We start from the raw sequence: 17,147 nt of genomic DNA, 5'->3' as shown, positions 1-17,147 counted from the left end.
CAAAAATTAAGGAAAACCTAAAAAATCAATAAGGAATGTTCTCTTTAGGTTGTCATAAATAAATAAATAAATATCCATGCAACATTTTGAGAAGGTTAGCTTTTGGTGGAGGAAAAATTATTCCTACCCCATTCTTACTTGGTCCTCCAAAAATGTGGTTCCCCAAAATGGAATGTTAGGAAAACATTCTGTGTTTGCTGGAACTACATAAGGGCTGACAGTATTTATTTCTTTTTTCTCAATATTGACAGCAGAATGTTAAGATATTAAAGTCAACATGAAATGCATCCATTTTTTAAATGCATGTTATTGTGAAAGATTCATCCAATTATTATGTGTTCCATTTTTTAATGACCTTGTAATTTTACATCAAAAACTCGATCTTGCCTTCCACAATTGACAGCAAGCTTGCATTTATTTTATGTATTTATTTTTTTTGAGTTCAACACCCACGTCTCAAAAATCCAATCAATAACCCACAACAACTGTAATATAAAATATACAGAGTTCTTTTTTTAATTAAAGGTTTAATGAATCTTTTGAAATAGTACTTGATAGCAATATATAATATTATTTACAAAGCAAAAATATATGTGCTGTGGTGTGGTGTGTGAACAAGCTGTGCAAGTGAAATGTAAAATGTAAAACTTTCAGGTCAGCTGGGTATTTCTACAATGCAACAAAGTCTGTCTAGATTATATCAAAGCCTGATGGGAAAAAAAACACTCTAGAAATCACCAATAAATTAATAATCGAAATTCAAGGTGGAACAAACTCCAAACATGTGTACTTGAGAAAGTTCAAGAGGTGAAATAGAGTCTACCAATATGATTTATCCGATGAATATAAAAATGCAGAGGTTCCTAATAGATATATTAAACATAATTTAATGCTTTGTGCAATACTATACTCGCACAAACACTCACACATACATGAACTGTTCCCAAAGCATCCATGATCAATGTTTACAGCACTGCTCACAGCACACATGATGGCCAAATACTGAAGCCATATCTGTACATTTAAAATCAATAATAGCTGTACCCCACCTTGTCATAAAGTCATAAAGCATCCTCAGAGTTCAATTGCAGATAATTAAAGGGATAGTTCACCCAAAAATGACATGAAGAACATATTTTGAATAATGTTGGTAACCAAACAGTTGACAGCAGCCATTGACATTCATAGTATGGAAAAAATACTGTGGCTACCGTCAAATGTTTGGTTACCAACATTCTTCAAAATATCTTCTTTTGCGTTCAACAGAAGAAAGAAATCCATACAGGTTTGGAACGACATGAGGGTGAGTAAATAATGACACAATTTTCATTTTGGGGTGAACCATCCCTTTAATGCATTTTGAGCATACAATCTCATTCTTCTGTTTTGAAACCGGTCACGAGGTTCACTTATAATGATGTTGGACTGTACGGCCAATCACTAGGAAGAGAAGACCAGACAGAAGACAGAAGAACACGCCCACAGGAGCAAACATGAAAGAGAGGCCATAAGTCATATTGAGCTCAAAATCAAGGCACTTATTCAATTTCTGATATTCCTTATACGAGCTTATTACATCCAAAACATCTAGCCAGAAAACATACATCACAGTGACAAGGAGAAGGAAGAAACCTGGAGAAAAGAGACAGCATTGGAGAAATGAAAAGCAACATGAAAGAGAGAGAATAAATTGTGTAAATTGGTAAAGAATAAATTGTGATATCTGTTACACATAGTTCAGTACTGCACATGAGATACACCACACCTCTTCATGTAATCCTTAACCTACCAGAAATTAGGTAGAGTCCACCTCCTGCTTTATAAAGGCGATGACTGGCAAACGGAGCTGCGCAAATAATAATGAAACCGCCGGCCACCACAGCGGCCACACCCAGCAACATAGAGACACTCCAGAAACCTCTGTAGACTAAAAGAGAATGGTTTTCATTAACACAAACCAAAGGGAAAATGGTTCACAGTACAGTAGCCAATTCAGTTACACAATACATTATGCAGTGACACTGCTGCAAGCAATTTTACTTCCGTAACTTCACGGTGAAGCAGGATATTTGAGTGGGGAAAAGGCTTGACTTGATTTGTATCTTGATTTTAAGTGGAGGAGTCAAGAAAATACTTCATTAAAAATATTTTCATATGAATAAACAGAAAAAGACAGAAATCAAGAGGAGTTGAAAAATATTGGCATTGGAATTTAGCATTAGGGGCATAAACAATCTTGATCTGTTAAATAAATAAATAAACGTACTTATGGCAGTCTGATAGCTGGTAGTATTGTAGATCTGGTCAGGGAACGGAAAGGGGAGAAGATATGCAGGTGTGCACTCCCGTGCGTGTTGCTGATTTTCTAAGGGAAGAACAAGGAGAACTGACAGTTTGTAGTGCGTTAGTTCTAAATCATTGTTTCAGTTAAGATTCAGAAGAGTTGTATATCAAGTTCTGGCTGAAGTAATCTGAACTTATTCCCTCGCTTTGAACCTTCTGTGGCCTTCTGTAGGGCAACAGGTCAGACCCCTTTGATATTTGTGGCAAAGTCTCACCCGGAGCCTCACAAGAGGGCCAAATGCCACGTTCAGTGAGTAAGTCTGAGCACTTCACACCTTCTAATATGACATAATGGTTACAGTTTATAACGTTCAATTCTTTCAAATTAGTTAATGATTAGGTATCACTGAACAACTATTTTTACAGCATTTATTGTCCATATATATATATATATATATATATATATATATATATATATATATATATATATATATACTGTATATGTGACCCTGGACCACAAAACCAGTCTGAAGTCGCTGGGGTATATTTGTAGCAATAGCCAAAAATACATTGTATAGGTCAAAATTTGCGATTTTTCTCTTCCAAAAATCAATAGGATATTAAGTAAAAGATATTTAGTAAATTTCTTACCATAAATACATCAAAGCTTCATTTTTGATTAGTAATATGCTTTGCTAAGAACTTCATTTGGACAAATTTAAAGGCGATTTTCTCAATGTTTGTATTTACAACAATGGAAAGCGTATTTATTCAGCTTTCAGATAATGTATAAATCTCAATTTCCAAAAATTGACACTCAAGACTTGTTTTGTGGTCCAGGGTCACATATATATATATATATATATATATATATATATATATATATATATATATATATATATATATATATATATAAGGGATGCATGATATTGGATTTTGGCCGATAGCCGATGCCGATACCGATATATATCCTATTGTTTGAAAGTCTCTCCTGTGCAGAAATTATAAGCTAATTATTTACAATTTTGGTTAGTTTTTAACAAGAATATATTTGTTAGAATTAAATAAACAATAATAAAGTTATTTTATAATAACAGTACATTGAAGATTTGAAAATAATTATAAATAAACTATATATTAATTTTTTGCAGAGAGATGCAGAGGTAACCTTAACATTTTATTTTAAGTTTTACCATTTCTAAATTTGTAAAAATTCAGAAAAAAATGTAGAGCTCATTATTTGTTTAAAAATTAAAATATATTACACATTAATTAATAAAGCAGTATATATATAATTATTTAATTTAAGTGTCATGTTTTTTTTTTGTTCATGTAAGCTATAGCGTCTGACCTTTAAATCAAAACATAAATTTTATGGCATCAATTACTGCTTTATTTAATAAGAAACACAGTCTAAATAGTATTTGTTTATTTTGCCTTAATTTTATTAGAAGTACTGTGTCTATTTATTATGTCTTTATAAATCCACACGCATACATGTTAATATTTAAGAAAAATATGTTTATATATTAAATATATTTATCTGTAATATAAATAATATAATTATATACATGTAAATACATGTAAACATTTTCTAAATATATATATATATATATACTCTAAAAAATGCTGGGTTAAATACTTATATAATACTTATAATATGACAAAAACACTTTTACACCGGTTAGTGATATATATAAAAGTGCATAAAAGTGTAAAAGTGTTTTTGTCATTGTTCTAGGAAAACCACATAAGACCCCTCTGAATGTTTGTTGCACCAAAGCAAATGTAACAGTCTCTTACCAAACCAGAACTTCCACAGATTGTCATCATTCATGATTTCATTAAAGCTACAGCGCCAAAAGAAGCCCTCATGATGAAAGATAACGTTCTGGTCTTCACTAACTTGGTCCTGACCCTGGTTGACCACAACATCACCTTGCTGTGAAGAAGCAAAGAGCAGAGATCAGAAAGCAACAGCCACCTGTTGTGAAGCCAGTGATTTTACAAACTAGAAAACAGACACTTGCAGTCTATGGATGGACACCTGCCCTGTTGTTTAGATGTGTTTAGATGCAGTTAAAAAAAAAAAAGGCAAGAACATTATAGAAGTGCTTTGAGTCACTTAACTCAACCCTGCTCGAAAATCCAACTTAAACTGGTAGCCTGTTGACCAGTGACAATGTTTCAAATATAGCTTGAATGATCTTAGACCAGCTATTGACCAACCAATGACCCAGCCATCTAGAAACCAGATGTCATGTTCCAAAACACCGCTTATAGCAGCAATCTTTAAGAGAAGCATGCACTAGACAAATAACATTGCAATTATTCTACATCAAGCTTTCCTGCAGACATCCGTATTTCAGCCTCCAAGCACAAGGGTACATCCAACACACGCTCATGTCAATTTGTCAAAACTATTTTACATTTGGGCGAATTGTTAGCCACAGTTCAAGCCGGGACAATCTCATTCATATGATTAATGCCCCTAAGACACTTACATTTAGGGGTAGACCTTTAATGCATATATTTTTCTAAAAATCATACATTTCGACCTTGTAAAACAGAGCTCAGTTTGGGCACATGTCAGTAACAACTCATTTTTCCCTCCCAATCCTTTATTAGGCAAACCTAATTCATGTATGACTCCTATGAATAGAAACTGCACTGAGATTCCAGTTTCGTTATTTAGTATTAAGCGTGGTATCACACTACAGCATGTGATAGTCTATACTCAAGCAACTGAGAGACTGTAAATAGTGATGTTTGAGGATGTCATATGACAGTCACTGCTTATAAACCAAATATGCCCATAACCACTTGAGGATCTTGCTTCAGTAAGGATCAAAGAGCAGAAATCTAGTTCAGTTTACATTAAAATCCACACCATACAATTCTGAAGAGATGTGTTTCATATTTATAAACAAACCAAATTTTCAAATTCAAATTCAAATTTTATTTGTCACATACACAGTCATACACAGTACGATATGCAGTGAAATGCTTGTACGGCAGCCAGTGACCTTAAAAAAAAAAAAAAAAAAAAAAAAAAAATATTAATAAGAAGAAATACAAAGGAAAATAAATTTAACTAGTAAATAAACTGTACAAATAAGGGCATATATATATATATATATATAACCATCCCTAAATCTAGTCTTCTGATAATTCACCAGAACTAATAGGCCTATTCATATCAATAACACACTTGTCCACTTTTCTCTTTGCCCTGAAGGAATTGAAACAACACTTCCACCCACCTGCAAAGTAACTAGACCATTCGCATGTGAATTGCAGGTCTCTGATGCCAAGAGCCAATAGTCCGTGCCAAAAGACAAGAGAATGAAAAGAGTTGCCAAGGTACCAAAGAGCCCAGCAAAAAATTGTGCCACATGTAAATTCATGATGACAATCTAAGAGTGCAACTTTCTCAGCTGTTTACTTCTTGTTAAACAGTCTCTCTCCTCCTTCCCCACATGAAGTAGGCACTGAAATTACGTAACTCCTCACAATATGTGTGAAAAATAGTCTCTTAGTCCAGTTATGCTCAGCAAGGAGTACGGTGTGTGAACACAAGTGGCTGTTCTAGTACTCTTCCGAGCTCCGGTGTCTATGTGTGTGTGTCAGTGTCCTCTTCCCTTAGCCAGAGCAGGACCTGGCATTGGGTGGGGAGTGGGCTTCATGACAGCACACTAGCGTAGAGCTGCCCATTGGGCTATTTTGGTCAGTTGAGTGAAGGTGCCTGCTGCCTCTGTCAGAGGAGTGGTTTAAGAATGAGATTTCAGGACGGAGACGAGTGGACCAAAATATCCCCCCACAGGACAATCAGCTGAGAGAGGAATGAAAATGAAGACACTAGAGCCCAGCATTCCCAGTGTCTGTCACAAATCCCACCACCAACTGAGAAGTGAACTCTGAAAATGAACCAAGGTTAATACATTTAGACATAACATATAGATACCCTTCAAAAAATTGGAGTTAGTAAGGAATTAATAGTTTTACTCAGCAAGGATGCATTCATTTGTCTTTCAAAAGTGAAAGACATTTATATGTTTCAATTGATTTCTAAATGGTGCTCCTTTGAACTTATCAAATAATGCTAAAAAAGTATCAGTTTCCACAAAAAAAAAAAAAATTAAGCAGCAGTTTTCAACATTAATAGTAATATTAATAAGGAATGTTTCTTAGGCAGAAAAGAGAAGGAACATCTGTCTGCTAAAAATCAGGAATAAATTACATTTTTAAACATTAAAACAGAAATCTGATATTTTAATTGCAATAATATTTCACAATATTACTGTTTTAACTGTACTTTCGATTAAATAAATGCAGCCTCAGAGAGCTTTAGAGACTTCTTTTAAAAATATACCAATAAATAAATAAATAGCAAATCTAACTGACCCCTAACTTTTAAACAGTAGCGCAACTGCTTCCACTATATACTGTATCACATGATTCCACTTGAATATATCGATTGAAACTGTCAATACCTGGAAAACAGAAAATACACATTCATTATATGTCAAGTGGGGCATTTTGCACAGAGCAGATAAACCTGTGACAAATTATCACTGTGCTGCGAATGAATCCCAGAGCCACTAAAGTGGACTTAAGGGTATTAAACTGGGCTTATTTATTGCTTTGAGCTGAGTTTGAGTGTGGAGGGATATTTAGGGAATAGAGGTACAGTAGAAAAAATTATACAAGCTAAAATTAAAAATAATTACAACAGATGTCCATTGATGACTGCAAGTGCTTGGAAGTCTTCTGTGGTGTAGTAATGACTGTCTGTGGTGTTTCTGCAAAGCAGAGCAGAGGTGGTTTTAGTTCCTTGTGCTGCTAAATTTATCTCAGAAACAACAGTCCTTTTCATCTGCAGAGAAAGGTACTTTACTGTTGATTTGGATTCATTATCTTAAATTAAGTTGTTATATGTTCTGGTATACATAATCAAAAGCATTCCTTTAGCACGAGATATGAGGATGGGACCATGTGAGTGTGTTTATTTAAACCGTCTCGGGAACATCACTGTATCAGCTGCAATGGGATGATCGGGTATCTTGGCTTCCTCAACTCCATAGTCAAAGCGGGAGAGGATTTGTAAACAAAATTCTAGAGAGAAGTTTAGCTCTAAAATGACCATGACTTGGATTGAGTCAAGCTCATCTGACAATATAACATGTGGATAATGATAATAGTCAAATTCACACACAAAAAAGGTCAACCGTTTAAGGTTATGTGAGAAATATAAATAGGAGGTAATGCAAGTTCTCAAAGGCATGGCATCCACCCTCTCACCCACTCAAGTGACCCAACAAATTGGTACAGTCTGACAAAGAAGAAAGATTGCCAGTAGATGGGGCTGAAGAATGCAGAGTAAATGACTGACTAAAGCTGTATGATTCAAAACACAAACTAGAAATGCAATATAAAATGTGATTAAACTATAGCCTAGAATATTAAATAGAATATCACATTGGACAGACACAATATTCACCATCCTCCAAAGGGAAGAAAGAGAGATTAAGTTTGTATATTTAAACTAAGTTAATGTATAAAATAAAAAAAGCAAAACAGTAAAATTATTTAATAAATTGCTTATTTATTGATTTCTCACTTGAGGCACTGGATATTCAATTAATACATAATCACTTCAGCAGGGGAGCACAAACTTGAAAATCAATCTTGATTAAAAATAAATGTTGCATTATATCCTATATTCTATAGCTATACTGCATTAAAATATATTAATTGGTTTATCATTTTTAAATAAATGTAAATACTTATTTTGTTAAATCAATTTCAGTTATTTTTGTTTACATTTCAATGCAAAAATAAAACAAAAATGTAATGTTCAAACAAACAATATAAATAAGACTTTTATAAAGGCATGCTTCTTGTGATATGGAATGGTGGGCCAAATAAAAAGTAATATTCTTTGTTACAGACCACCTCTGGCCTGCAGACCCTGGTTTGAGCATTTCTGCACAACAGCAGCATTTCTTTTTCTAGCAAACCATATCATTTTGTACAATATGATGATGACGACAATGCCATCATGATGTTTTCTCCTACAAAACATTCAACAGTAGTAGTTCCAAAATAAAGAAAACATTAGGCTAAATGAGGCATGCCTACATTATATCAACAGATGTGAGTGGTATTTTATATTGTTTTGGTGTTATCATGCCCACCCATTATTATTATAATAATTTAATTTAACATCTTTATGCTGTTGGAATGTTTTGGAGTGAAACAAACCATCTAAGACCGCAAAACATCACACAACTCACCTAGTTCTACTCTCTGATTTTTTTTTTCCAGCAGAATTGCGCCACTAGTTTCTAGAGGAACTTATGCTACAGTAAAAGGGGATTTTAGAAAGGGGGAAATTTTTGATAAGCACATTAAATATTTCTTAATGTTAGAAAATGACTAGGTAATGCCAGCTGCAGTTCAAACAGAGCGCGTATGTCTGCTACAGTAGATGCGTTCACTGGACTGTACCATAAACAGGGGATCCTGTACATTATATAAACCGCCACTCAGCATTTTACCTCGTGAAACCCAGCCCATGCGTGTGCACGAAATTAATTACCTCTTTTTAGAGAAATTGAACACAAGCAGCCAGGGATATTCGTGATTTCCAGGAGGATCTTACTCTTGCAACACATGGCGCGCCGCTTTTAAAGGGACAGATGGTCTAAACCTCGTGATGTTTCGTAAAGAACAACATAGTAACGCTGTGCATCGCTTCCGCATTGACTGCACTAGTCTCTGTCAATGCTGGAGAATGAATAACTCTGAATGTGACATTGCCCACAAACGACGGAGACCAAAGCGGATCATACGATGTATATACGTGGTGGGATTCATGGTGAGTATCCTAGTTTGTATTTAGAAAGGGTCTTTCTTTTTTATGGCAATGATACATCAATTTAAACTGCTGTCAGTAAGTGTACATACATCTGATGCCTGTGTTCTGCACATGTGATTATTATATTCCCAGTGGCACATAGATTTGTAATTTGTAACTTTTAGATAAGAAGAATTTGCTAAAACTGTTTTAGGACAGGAGTGCTGTTTATAAGGGCAGATTTGATCTATCACAGGCCAGATGTTCTTCATTTGGTGATCACAATGTTATCACATTTGCTTTTTTAGCTTCCCATATTTTTATCAGGATGTAGTTGTTGATGCCTTGGCAATTGATATTTTTGCCTCAGTAGAAATCTGTCCTGTCTGTGGATTTTGGCAACACCCATGAGAGAAAGAACACATCGTCTCTCGTCTTCTTTCAGTTTTAGACACATTGAATTCTTCCTGGTTTTAATTCACTGGTAGTTTTTGTTAGATTAAAAGTTTTAGTTTAATAGAAAGTGCCGGGACACTGGATTCAGTCAAGTCCTTGCCCTGACATGACTGCATATAAAAATCCAGACAAACAAGCTCCGAGGTGTGTGGCTCTCTTATGCCAGCTGACACCTTCATTAATTCATTGTACACAAAGCACTGTAATGTTATTAGTTTCAAATCAAAGTTAGTGTGTTTTCAGCTGTCAAGGAATATATTTTACCTGATTAGGCTGTTTTATCTTCAGAAAATGTCATATCTTAATTGTAACCATGCGTTTTAATGGATTTAATTAATTGGTTATTTATTTAAATCAAGAATCAAGTGGCGAATTGCATTTTAGAATCATATTTATATTATATTTAAATGTCATACAGGTAAATTTATTGTCATAGCATTAAAAAATGCTCATATTGGTCTGTTCTGCAGGTCAGGATTCATGTAATCAGTAAATTTAATTCTATATTCTTACCATCTCATAGTAAATCCGCTGTAATTGGACTCTAATCATAGCCTTATACAGTACATTATAAAGGGAAAAGTTAGAAATCGGTTTATTGAGCTGTGTTTGCTTTGTCCATTGTGTGTGTGTGTGTGTGTGTGTGTGTGTGTGTGTGTATGTGTGTGTGTGTGTTTTCAGGACCTCTTTGGGGTCAGTATGATCATTCCTTTGCTGAGTCATCATGTGAAGTCTCTAGGAGCAAGTCCTACTGTGGCTGGGATTGTAGGTAAGTCTCTGTTGTTGTTCAATTATATGGGGGTATTACTCCTTCCTATCCCTAGACTGGGGAAGGTATGTAATAAATTGGCATTTTGAGATCCAGTATTAATAGCCTGTTTCACTATTAACAACATCGTTTAGAAAATCATTGGCTCTTTATTAAAACTATTGCCTATTATAAACTATTATGAAAATGATCTTCTTTTGGTATTATCCAGAGAAAAAGCTCATATTTAGGGATCTATGTCATAAAGACTACTATTTATTAATGGGTGAAGAACCACCACCAATACATCCCCGTTAGACTACTTGAATATTAGACACACTTTACTGTTTTTAATGCAAATAGACAGAATTTTTAAAGTATTTTCAAAGTTTAAAAAGTATGACCTCCGCATTCAATAAATAGTTTGATTAATAATCAGATGCAAGTAAAGTCAATTTGACTAACTAGAGGTGCACATCATAGGTGTGCATTTATCAGTATTTTACAATGGTTTCAAATGCACCTAGAATCAGTTCAAATTAATTTAATCAGTTTTTCTTCATCAATATTGGTGTGTTTCAGGTCTTGTTGGATGGAGAATGCTCATTCTCTCACAAGAATGTTGCAGTGATTTTTGAGGGTGCACAAAATGAATTCAGTGCAAAATAATTTTAATGGAACAATTAGGATTTGTTTTTCTAAATTCAAACGTCCAGTTTTGTTTAATTCCGCACATCCTATTCTCAAAAGGGCCAACGTCAATTTACTTTTCCTACTTTTTCAGTCAACAGATGACTTTGCTGGTGGATTGCTTTGAAATCCCCAGAACATTGCCTGCACCTCGTCTCTGATTAAAAGGGCAGCTTATATATGTCCCATAATGTCAATGGAAATCACCAGCTCAATTGATATTTTCACTGATTTCAAGAGGCAGACAGTTTAGATTGTGATCACAAGGTCTTGTTATCTGAACAGTTTGATTGTGAAACTAAAATGAGTGATTAATTAATTTAGTGATATTAGTGATGATAAATAAAAAGGTTGTTTTCCGTTGTACAGGATCTACATATGGAGTATTACAACTCTTCTCTAGCACTGTGGTGGTAAGTAGTGTTTTTTTTCATTTGCCGCTGTAATCTGATTATCAATTTGCTGCTCTCAATTTAATAATCCATGTTTACCTCATCTGATCTCTCTCTATGGAGAATAAAGCCTGTATCACAGTAATTGTTTATTACAATTAACATTACAGGGAGCCTCAAACTGCAGATTGCTCTCACGTCTAGAGTGTGTTACTGTAAAATGAGTCATCGTGTTACCATTGACGAACACACTGACACACACGTATTAAAACTGGTTAAAGACTGAAGGGTCACGGGGCTAGTTAAGAAGTGAAGGAGATGTTTGTCTTCTCTTGGATGTTAAGCTTGGAGACAGGAGCAGTGAACCTCTATGACATGCCTGTAGGCCAGAAACAGAGAGAACATAGTAAATCCAATTTAAGTTTTTATTGCATTACACCAGTGTGCAGTGTCTGCAGATCTCTCTGTGTGTGTGTGTGTGTGTGTGTGTGTGTGTGTGTGTGTGTCATACCTCAGTCTAATGAGTGCTGGTATGGAGATGCCTGCAGTGCTTGCCTCAGGGCCTGCCCTGTTTCATTTGTCTGGTCCGATCTGTCTGCCTATAGGCTATAAACTGTGGCTTTCTTTGCCGAGACATTCTTTCCTTTAATAAACGACAAAGATTCTTATTTAAAGGTTCTGCAATTAATATCACACAGAAAATGTCCTACCTGACAGATATCACTGAAATTGGTTTCCTGTCACATCTGTGTCTGTGAAAGCACTAGATTCTGTATACAACAAAAAGAATATGACCATGGGTTGATACATGTCTGTCATATTAAAGGTTTTGGTTTGCTGACATGGAAGGCAGGGTTATGGAGTTAGCTGTTTTGCTAAGATTAAGCAAAGTTAGCTCTTTAGCAAAACAGCTAGCATCTTTACATGTTGTGCAAAGCTCTCACAAGATTGTGTATTTGCTGCTATTACCCTTGTGATGAAGTACACTTTAGCATACTTTTGATGTTAAATGTTTAAATTGATAGGCTATTAAATGCAATTAGCTGAAATTCAGACGGCATTTTGACACACTTAAGTAGGAAATATTCCCTTTCTGTTGAAACTTGTATGTCATTTCACTTATAATTACACATTTGGAATAATGAAGTTGAAAATTAGTATGTTAAAAATATATTAACTTTAAATGTAACATAAAATAACATACTACAGTAAAAAAATGTAATCAAGTACTTTACATGGGCTTTAGTATGTTAGTCAACACATTAAAATAAATGTACCTCTTTAAAACACAACTAAATATTATTAAACCTAAGGATTTAAAATATCGTTTTTTAGGAGGATGTCAAATGTCACAGAAGTAAAACTTCTGACACTATTGAAGTTGTTATTTTTTTTTTTGAAGCACCAACAGGTACTATTATTATTTTTGGAGTAAGCAACCTTAGTTAGTATTGATAATGACCTCTTATATATTTAATTGTCTCTTAAGTGTTTCTGATTGTCTGATTGGCAGGGAAGCTGGAGTGATGTGGTTGGAAGGCGTTATTCACTACTGACGTGCCTTTTGCTCAGTGCCTTTGGATATGGCCTGCTGGGTCTGTCCACGAGTATTGCTCTCTTTGTGCTGGCCAGGATACCAGTGGGTAAGTAGTGGTGTACTTTGGTTCATATTGCAAATAAGTGTGTGCAGCATTACTGAAATTATTCCCTTCTCTCTTTAAAGGGCTCTTTAAACACTCCCTGTCTATCTGCCGAGCACTCCTGTCCGATCTTGTGTCGGAGAAAGATCGGCCTTTAGTGATGGGCCACTTTAATGCAGCCTCAAGTGTGGGATTCATCCTGGGACCAGTGGTGGGTGGATATCTCACTGAACATGAGGGCGGTTTTTACTTATCCTCATTTGTCTGCGCAGCAATTTTCCTTCTAAATGCAGGTGAGCAAGACTGACAGTAGTTACGTGCATAAAGAAAGTAACTTATTCCTTACAAGGACAGACAAGTGTAGATAGAACACACTTTTATGTGTGCACAAGAAACCATTTAATTTAGCATATAGGACAATGCACACTGAGCCACGTGTTGTACCATCAGCCTGTTACGCAGTGTGGTTTCTTGGCCACCACAGACTATGCATTAAAGAGACCTAAGGCCTTGAAATATGGCATACTGCCCCAATGAAAGCCAAATCTTAAACGCTTTTTTACAGTACCAGTCTTTTTTATAGACCCTTGAACTTGGCAAATGTTATGCCATCAGCCCATTTCGTGTCATTAGGCCTTGATATTAGAGGTACTACTGTAAGAAAAGCAAGATTTTGAGCAGGTAGATCTCTGTTAATTCATGTGCATCCATGCCATCTTTTTATTCATAGTAAGAAGGCAGTGATACAGGAAATAGGTTATATAAAACTAGAAATTGTAATGCGTGAGCATGCAAAACATTCCCATGCACATCTGTATTTATTATTTATTAATTATTTTTTATATTAGGGACTCTGTATGTTGTCACTTCGAGAAAATCAATGAAAAAAAAACCTTGAGAAAATTTAAATATTTGCAGATGACTGTACTGTATACCAAATATAAAGCTGAAAATAATCCTCTTTGAACCATTTATGTTAAATATGGTCTGAAAATCTACCGAGAGGTTTGGAGATTTGAGTCTGGAAAAGTATGGCATTTTGAAATGGAAAATGTGTTGGAACCCTGATTTAATGTATTAACTTTAAATGTAATGTCAAATAACACAATGCAGTGTTTAAGTATGTTAGTCAGCACATCCAAATAAGTACTTTAAAGCATGACAAAAGATGATTAAAACAATGATTTAATATGTAAAATAATGTAGTAATATAAAACATTTGTATGATTTCAGTCATGAAAGTGCACTCAATTATATATTCTGCGAGTGCACATTCAGTACAATTAAGTGCACTCCTTTTACACAAGTGATCCCTTGTCTGCTGCTGTACAACGCAACTATAGTCTACTTATCCAAATGTTGTCTTCTCAGGTTTGGTCTGGATGTTACCTTGGAGTGAGACGCTAAATTACCGTATTGATGCAAACGCTAACAGTAAAACCAACCCCAGCAAATCCTACGATGAGTTAAAGAACTCAGTCCAGCAGAACTGCTCAGACAAAAACCACATTCGCCAAACTCCTAATGCATCAGCAGTCCGCAGTCAAACAAATGGAGGCTGGGGCTGGAGAGACATGTCTGTAGTCCAGCCTGCCTGGAGACAGCTGACCTCGGTGTGGATACAGATCCGCATGGTGGCTTCCTCCGATATGTGGGACGTGTTCCTGGTGCGTCTTCTAATGGCTGTATCCATAATGCTGTACTACAGTAACTTCTCCTTAGCCATGGAGGAGCGTTTTCAGCTCAAACCAAAGGTGACGGGCTATTTGATCAGCTACAGCAGTATGTTGGGAGCCCTTGCTGGCTGTTTGGTGGGACCCGTCACACACCTCTACGGCAACAACATGTCTGCTTTATTGTTACACTCTACTGCACTCACTTGCACGTTGATCTTCCTGTATGCCACGGCACCCAACGTCTGGCAGGTCCTTCTCACTTCCACGTTCTTTGCTATCTCTACCAATATCGGACGCACTTGCATCACTGACTTACAGCTGCAGCGTGGGGGAGACCAAGCTAGCGGGACGTTAATCGGAGCGGGACAGTCGGTCACAGCTGTGGGACGTGTCCTAGCGCCACTGCTGTCTGGTCTGGCTCAAGAAGTCAGCCCCTGTGGACCTCCTAGTTTGGGTGTTGTGCTGGGACTTGCAGCTGTGGGTTTGCTATTCATGAGGACTCCTAAATGTGACCGTAAGACAAAGGTTAAAGACAAGAGTCCCAAACAATGAGGTGAAAACCACTCAAAGTGACAGAAAGACGAAAGATTGTGATGGCAGCTGTCTTTTTTTCCTCTCAGGTGATGTTTTTTTTTTTTTTTTTTGGAGAATGTGGGAGTTTGAATCTCTATACCAGCTACTAAATGTCACGATGTCAATGTGAGACACCCATCGGTAAGGCTGCTTCATGCTGAAAGAGAGCGACTGCCTGTACATTTGCAGACTTGACGGAGTCTGATGCAAAGTCTAGTAAGATGAATGTTTATATCAGAACATTTTGCTGTTTAGTGGTTCAACACCAGTGACAAAACTAGCACCAGAAGTGGGACATTTATTGTAGAAAGACTTTTATTTGTTATATAAAAATGTTTTATGTGTTGATTTTATGTTTCCTGGACAAATTTCTGACTATAAGTCACATAAACGAGAAAGGTAAGGCTGATCAACTTCCAAGAAAACGGTTTAACATTTTGGGCAGGAGAAACGTAACTGTGATTGAGTTTTACCTCAATGTTACCACTATTTATCATTGGTGCACTTCATAATACTACTTACTTCCTTTGGTGTTTTAAAATTAAAAAGTCATACAGTTAGGCTAGAAATAATGTTTTTAATAAAACTGTACAAAAAAACTTGAGTATAGGACACATACACTACTGTTCGAAATTAAGTGTGGAGTCAGTAAGATTTTTATTATTTTGAAAAAAAATTATATTTATATTTAGCAAGGATGCGGTGATCAGACGTGACAGTAAACACATTTATAATGTTACAAAAATCAGTTTCAAATAAATGCTGTTTTTTCCCACAAAAATATTGAGCAGCACAACTGTTTTCAACATTGATAATAAAAAATGTTTCTTGAGCAGCAAATCCGCATAATAGAATGATTTCTGAAGAATCATGTGACACTTAAGACTAGAATCATCAGCTTTGCATTAGTTAAAAAAAATAACATTTTAAAATATATTCAAATCAAAAACTTTTATTTTAAATTGTAATATTTCATTCAATTCATACTGTTTTAATGTTTTTTTGATCAACTAAATGCAGCCTTGGTGTATATAAGAGAATTATTAAACAAAAAGAACATTACAGAATCTTACTGACCCCAAACATTGGTTGTGTATGTGTGGGAAATGTTTTCTTTTTATCTCTTTTGATTTTTATCATCATCTGATTTATCTATGCATTTACAATGATTATTTTAAATATAGTCTTTTTATTACTATCAGGAATACCTAGTTCATGCCTAAGTATAATTACACAATTTTTTGTGTAAGAATGTCATATTTTATTTTAATAAAAGAAGTATGAGCCTACACAAAATCCTGCTATGTTATTATAGTTTTTTTAATAGTCATCAATATTTGAAGTGTATCAAAAAAGTTGACAAGAACGCGTTTTAGGACAACTTTGATTCAAGGTTTTGATCCACTTCAAATGTTGACTACTGTAGTTCGTTTATAAAAGTATGTGCTGCATGCCAAGGGAAAATGATCTCACACATTAGAGGACTGTTTGAGCTGACACTATATTATACTTTAATATTTGTACCCATGTATATTTTGCAGCAAGATTAATACATGCAAAGGTTATGTTATGTCCTATATAGAAATTTAACTTTCATGAATCAAGTAATTGCTTATGATGTGGAAATATATATATATTTTTTTTAATAATAATTTAATTTACTAAAATCCAGTTAAATCTGATGAATAGCAATGTATCCCAAAGTTTCCAAAGCTAAAGTTCCATTTAGTGAATTACAAAAAAATGAATGGCATGAAATTTAAAATGCACCCAATTTATCAGTTTTACCAATATCAGCAAAATGCACGTGAAGCAGACCAATTAAGTGTC

At 35.1% G+C, this 17,147-nt stretch overlaps 2 protein-coding genes across 2 annotated transcripts; one reads left to right on the top strand and one right to left on the bottom strand.

Moving 5' to 3' along the window:
* Positions 1 to 438: 438 nt before the first annotated feature.
* Positions 439 to 5,931, bottom strand: tmem182a (transmembrane protein 182a). The gene is made up of 5 exons (XM_079426794.1): positions 5,547 to 5,931; positions 4,087 to 4,225; positions 2,267 to 2,365; positions 1,790 to 1,927; positions 439 to 1,632 (listed from the first exon to the last, which is right to left on the bottom strand). The coding sequence occupies exons 1-5, from the start codon at positions 5,688 to 5,690 to the stop codon at positions 1,406 to 1,408; spliced, it is 747 nt and encodes a 248-aa protein (XP_079282920.1). The 5' UTR covers positions 5,691 to 5,931; the 3' UTR covers positions 439 to 1,405.
* Positions 5,932 to 9,026: 3,095 nt separating this feature from the next.
* LOC306876025 (major facilitator superfamily domain-containing protein 9-like) lies at positions 9,027 to 16,609 on the top strand. The gene is made up of 6 exons (XM_079426916.1): positions 9,027 to 9,163; positions 10,280 to 10,367; positions 11,406 to 11,449; positions 12,942 to 13,071; positions 13,152 to 13,361; positions 14,440 to 16,609. The coding sequence occupies exons 1-6, from the start codon at positions 9,080 to 9,082 to the stop codon at positions 15,294 to 15,296; spliced, it is 1,413 nt and encodes a 470-aa protein (XP_079283042.1). The 5' UTR covers positions 9,027 to 9,079; the 3' UTR covers positions 15,297 to 16,609.
* Positions 16,610 to 17,147: the final 538 nt, after the last annotated feature.

This window comes from Barbus barbus (assembly GCF_936440315.1).
Source record: "Barbus barbus genome assembly, chromosome: 10".
Taxonomy (NCBI): Eukaryota; Metazoa; Chordata; class Actinopteri; order Cypriniformes; family Cyprinidae; genus Barbus; species Barbus barbus.
This window is presented reverse-complemented; position numbering and strand designations above follow the sequence as displayed.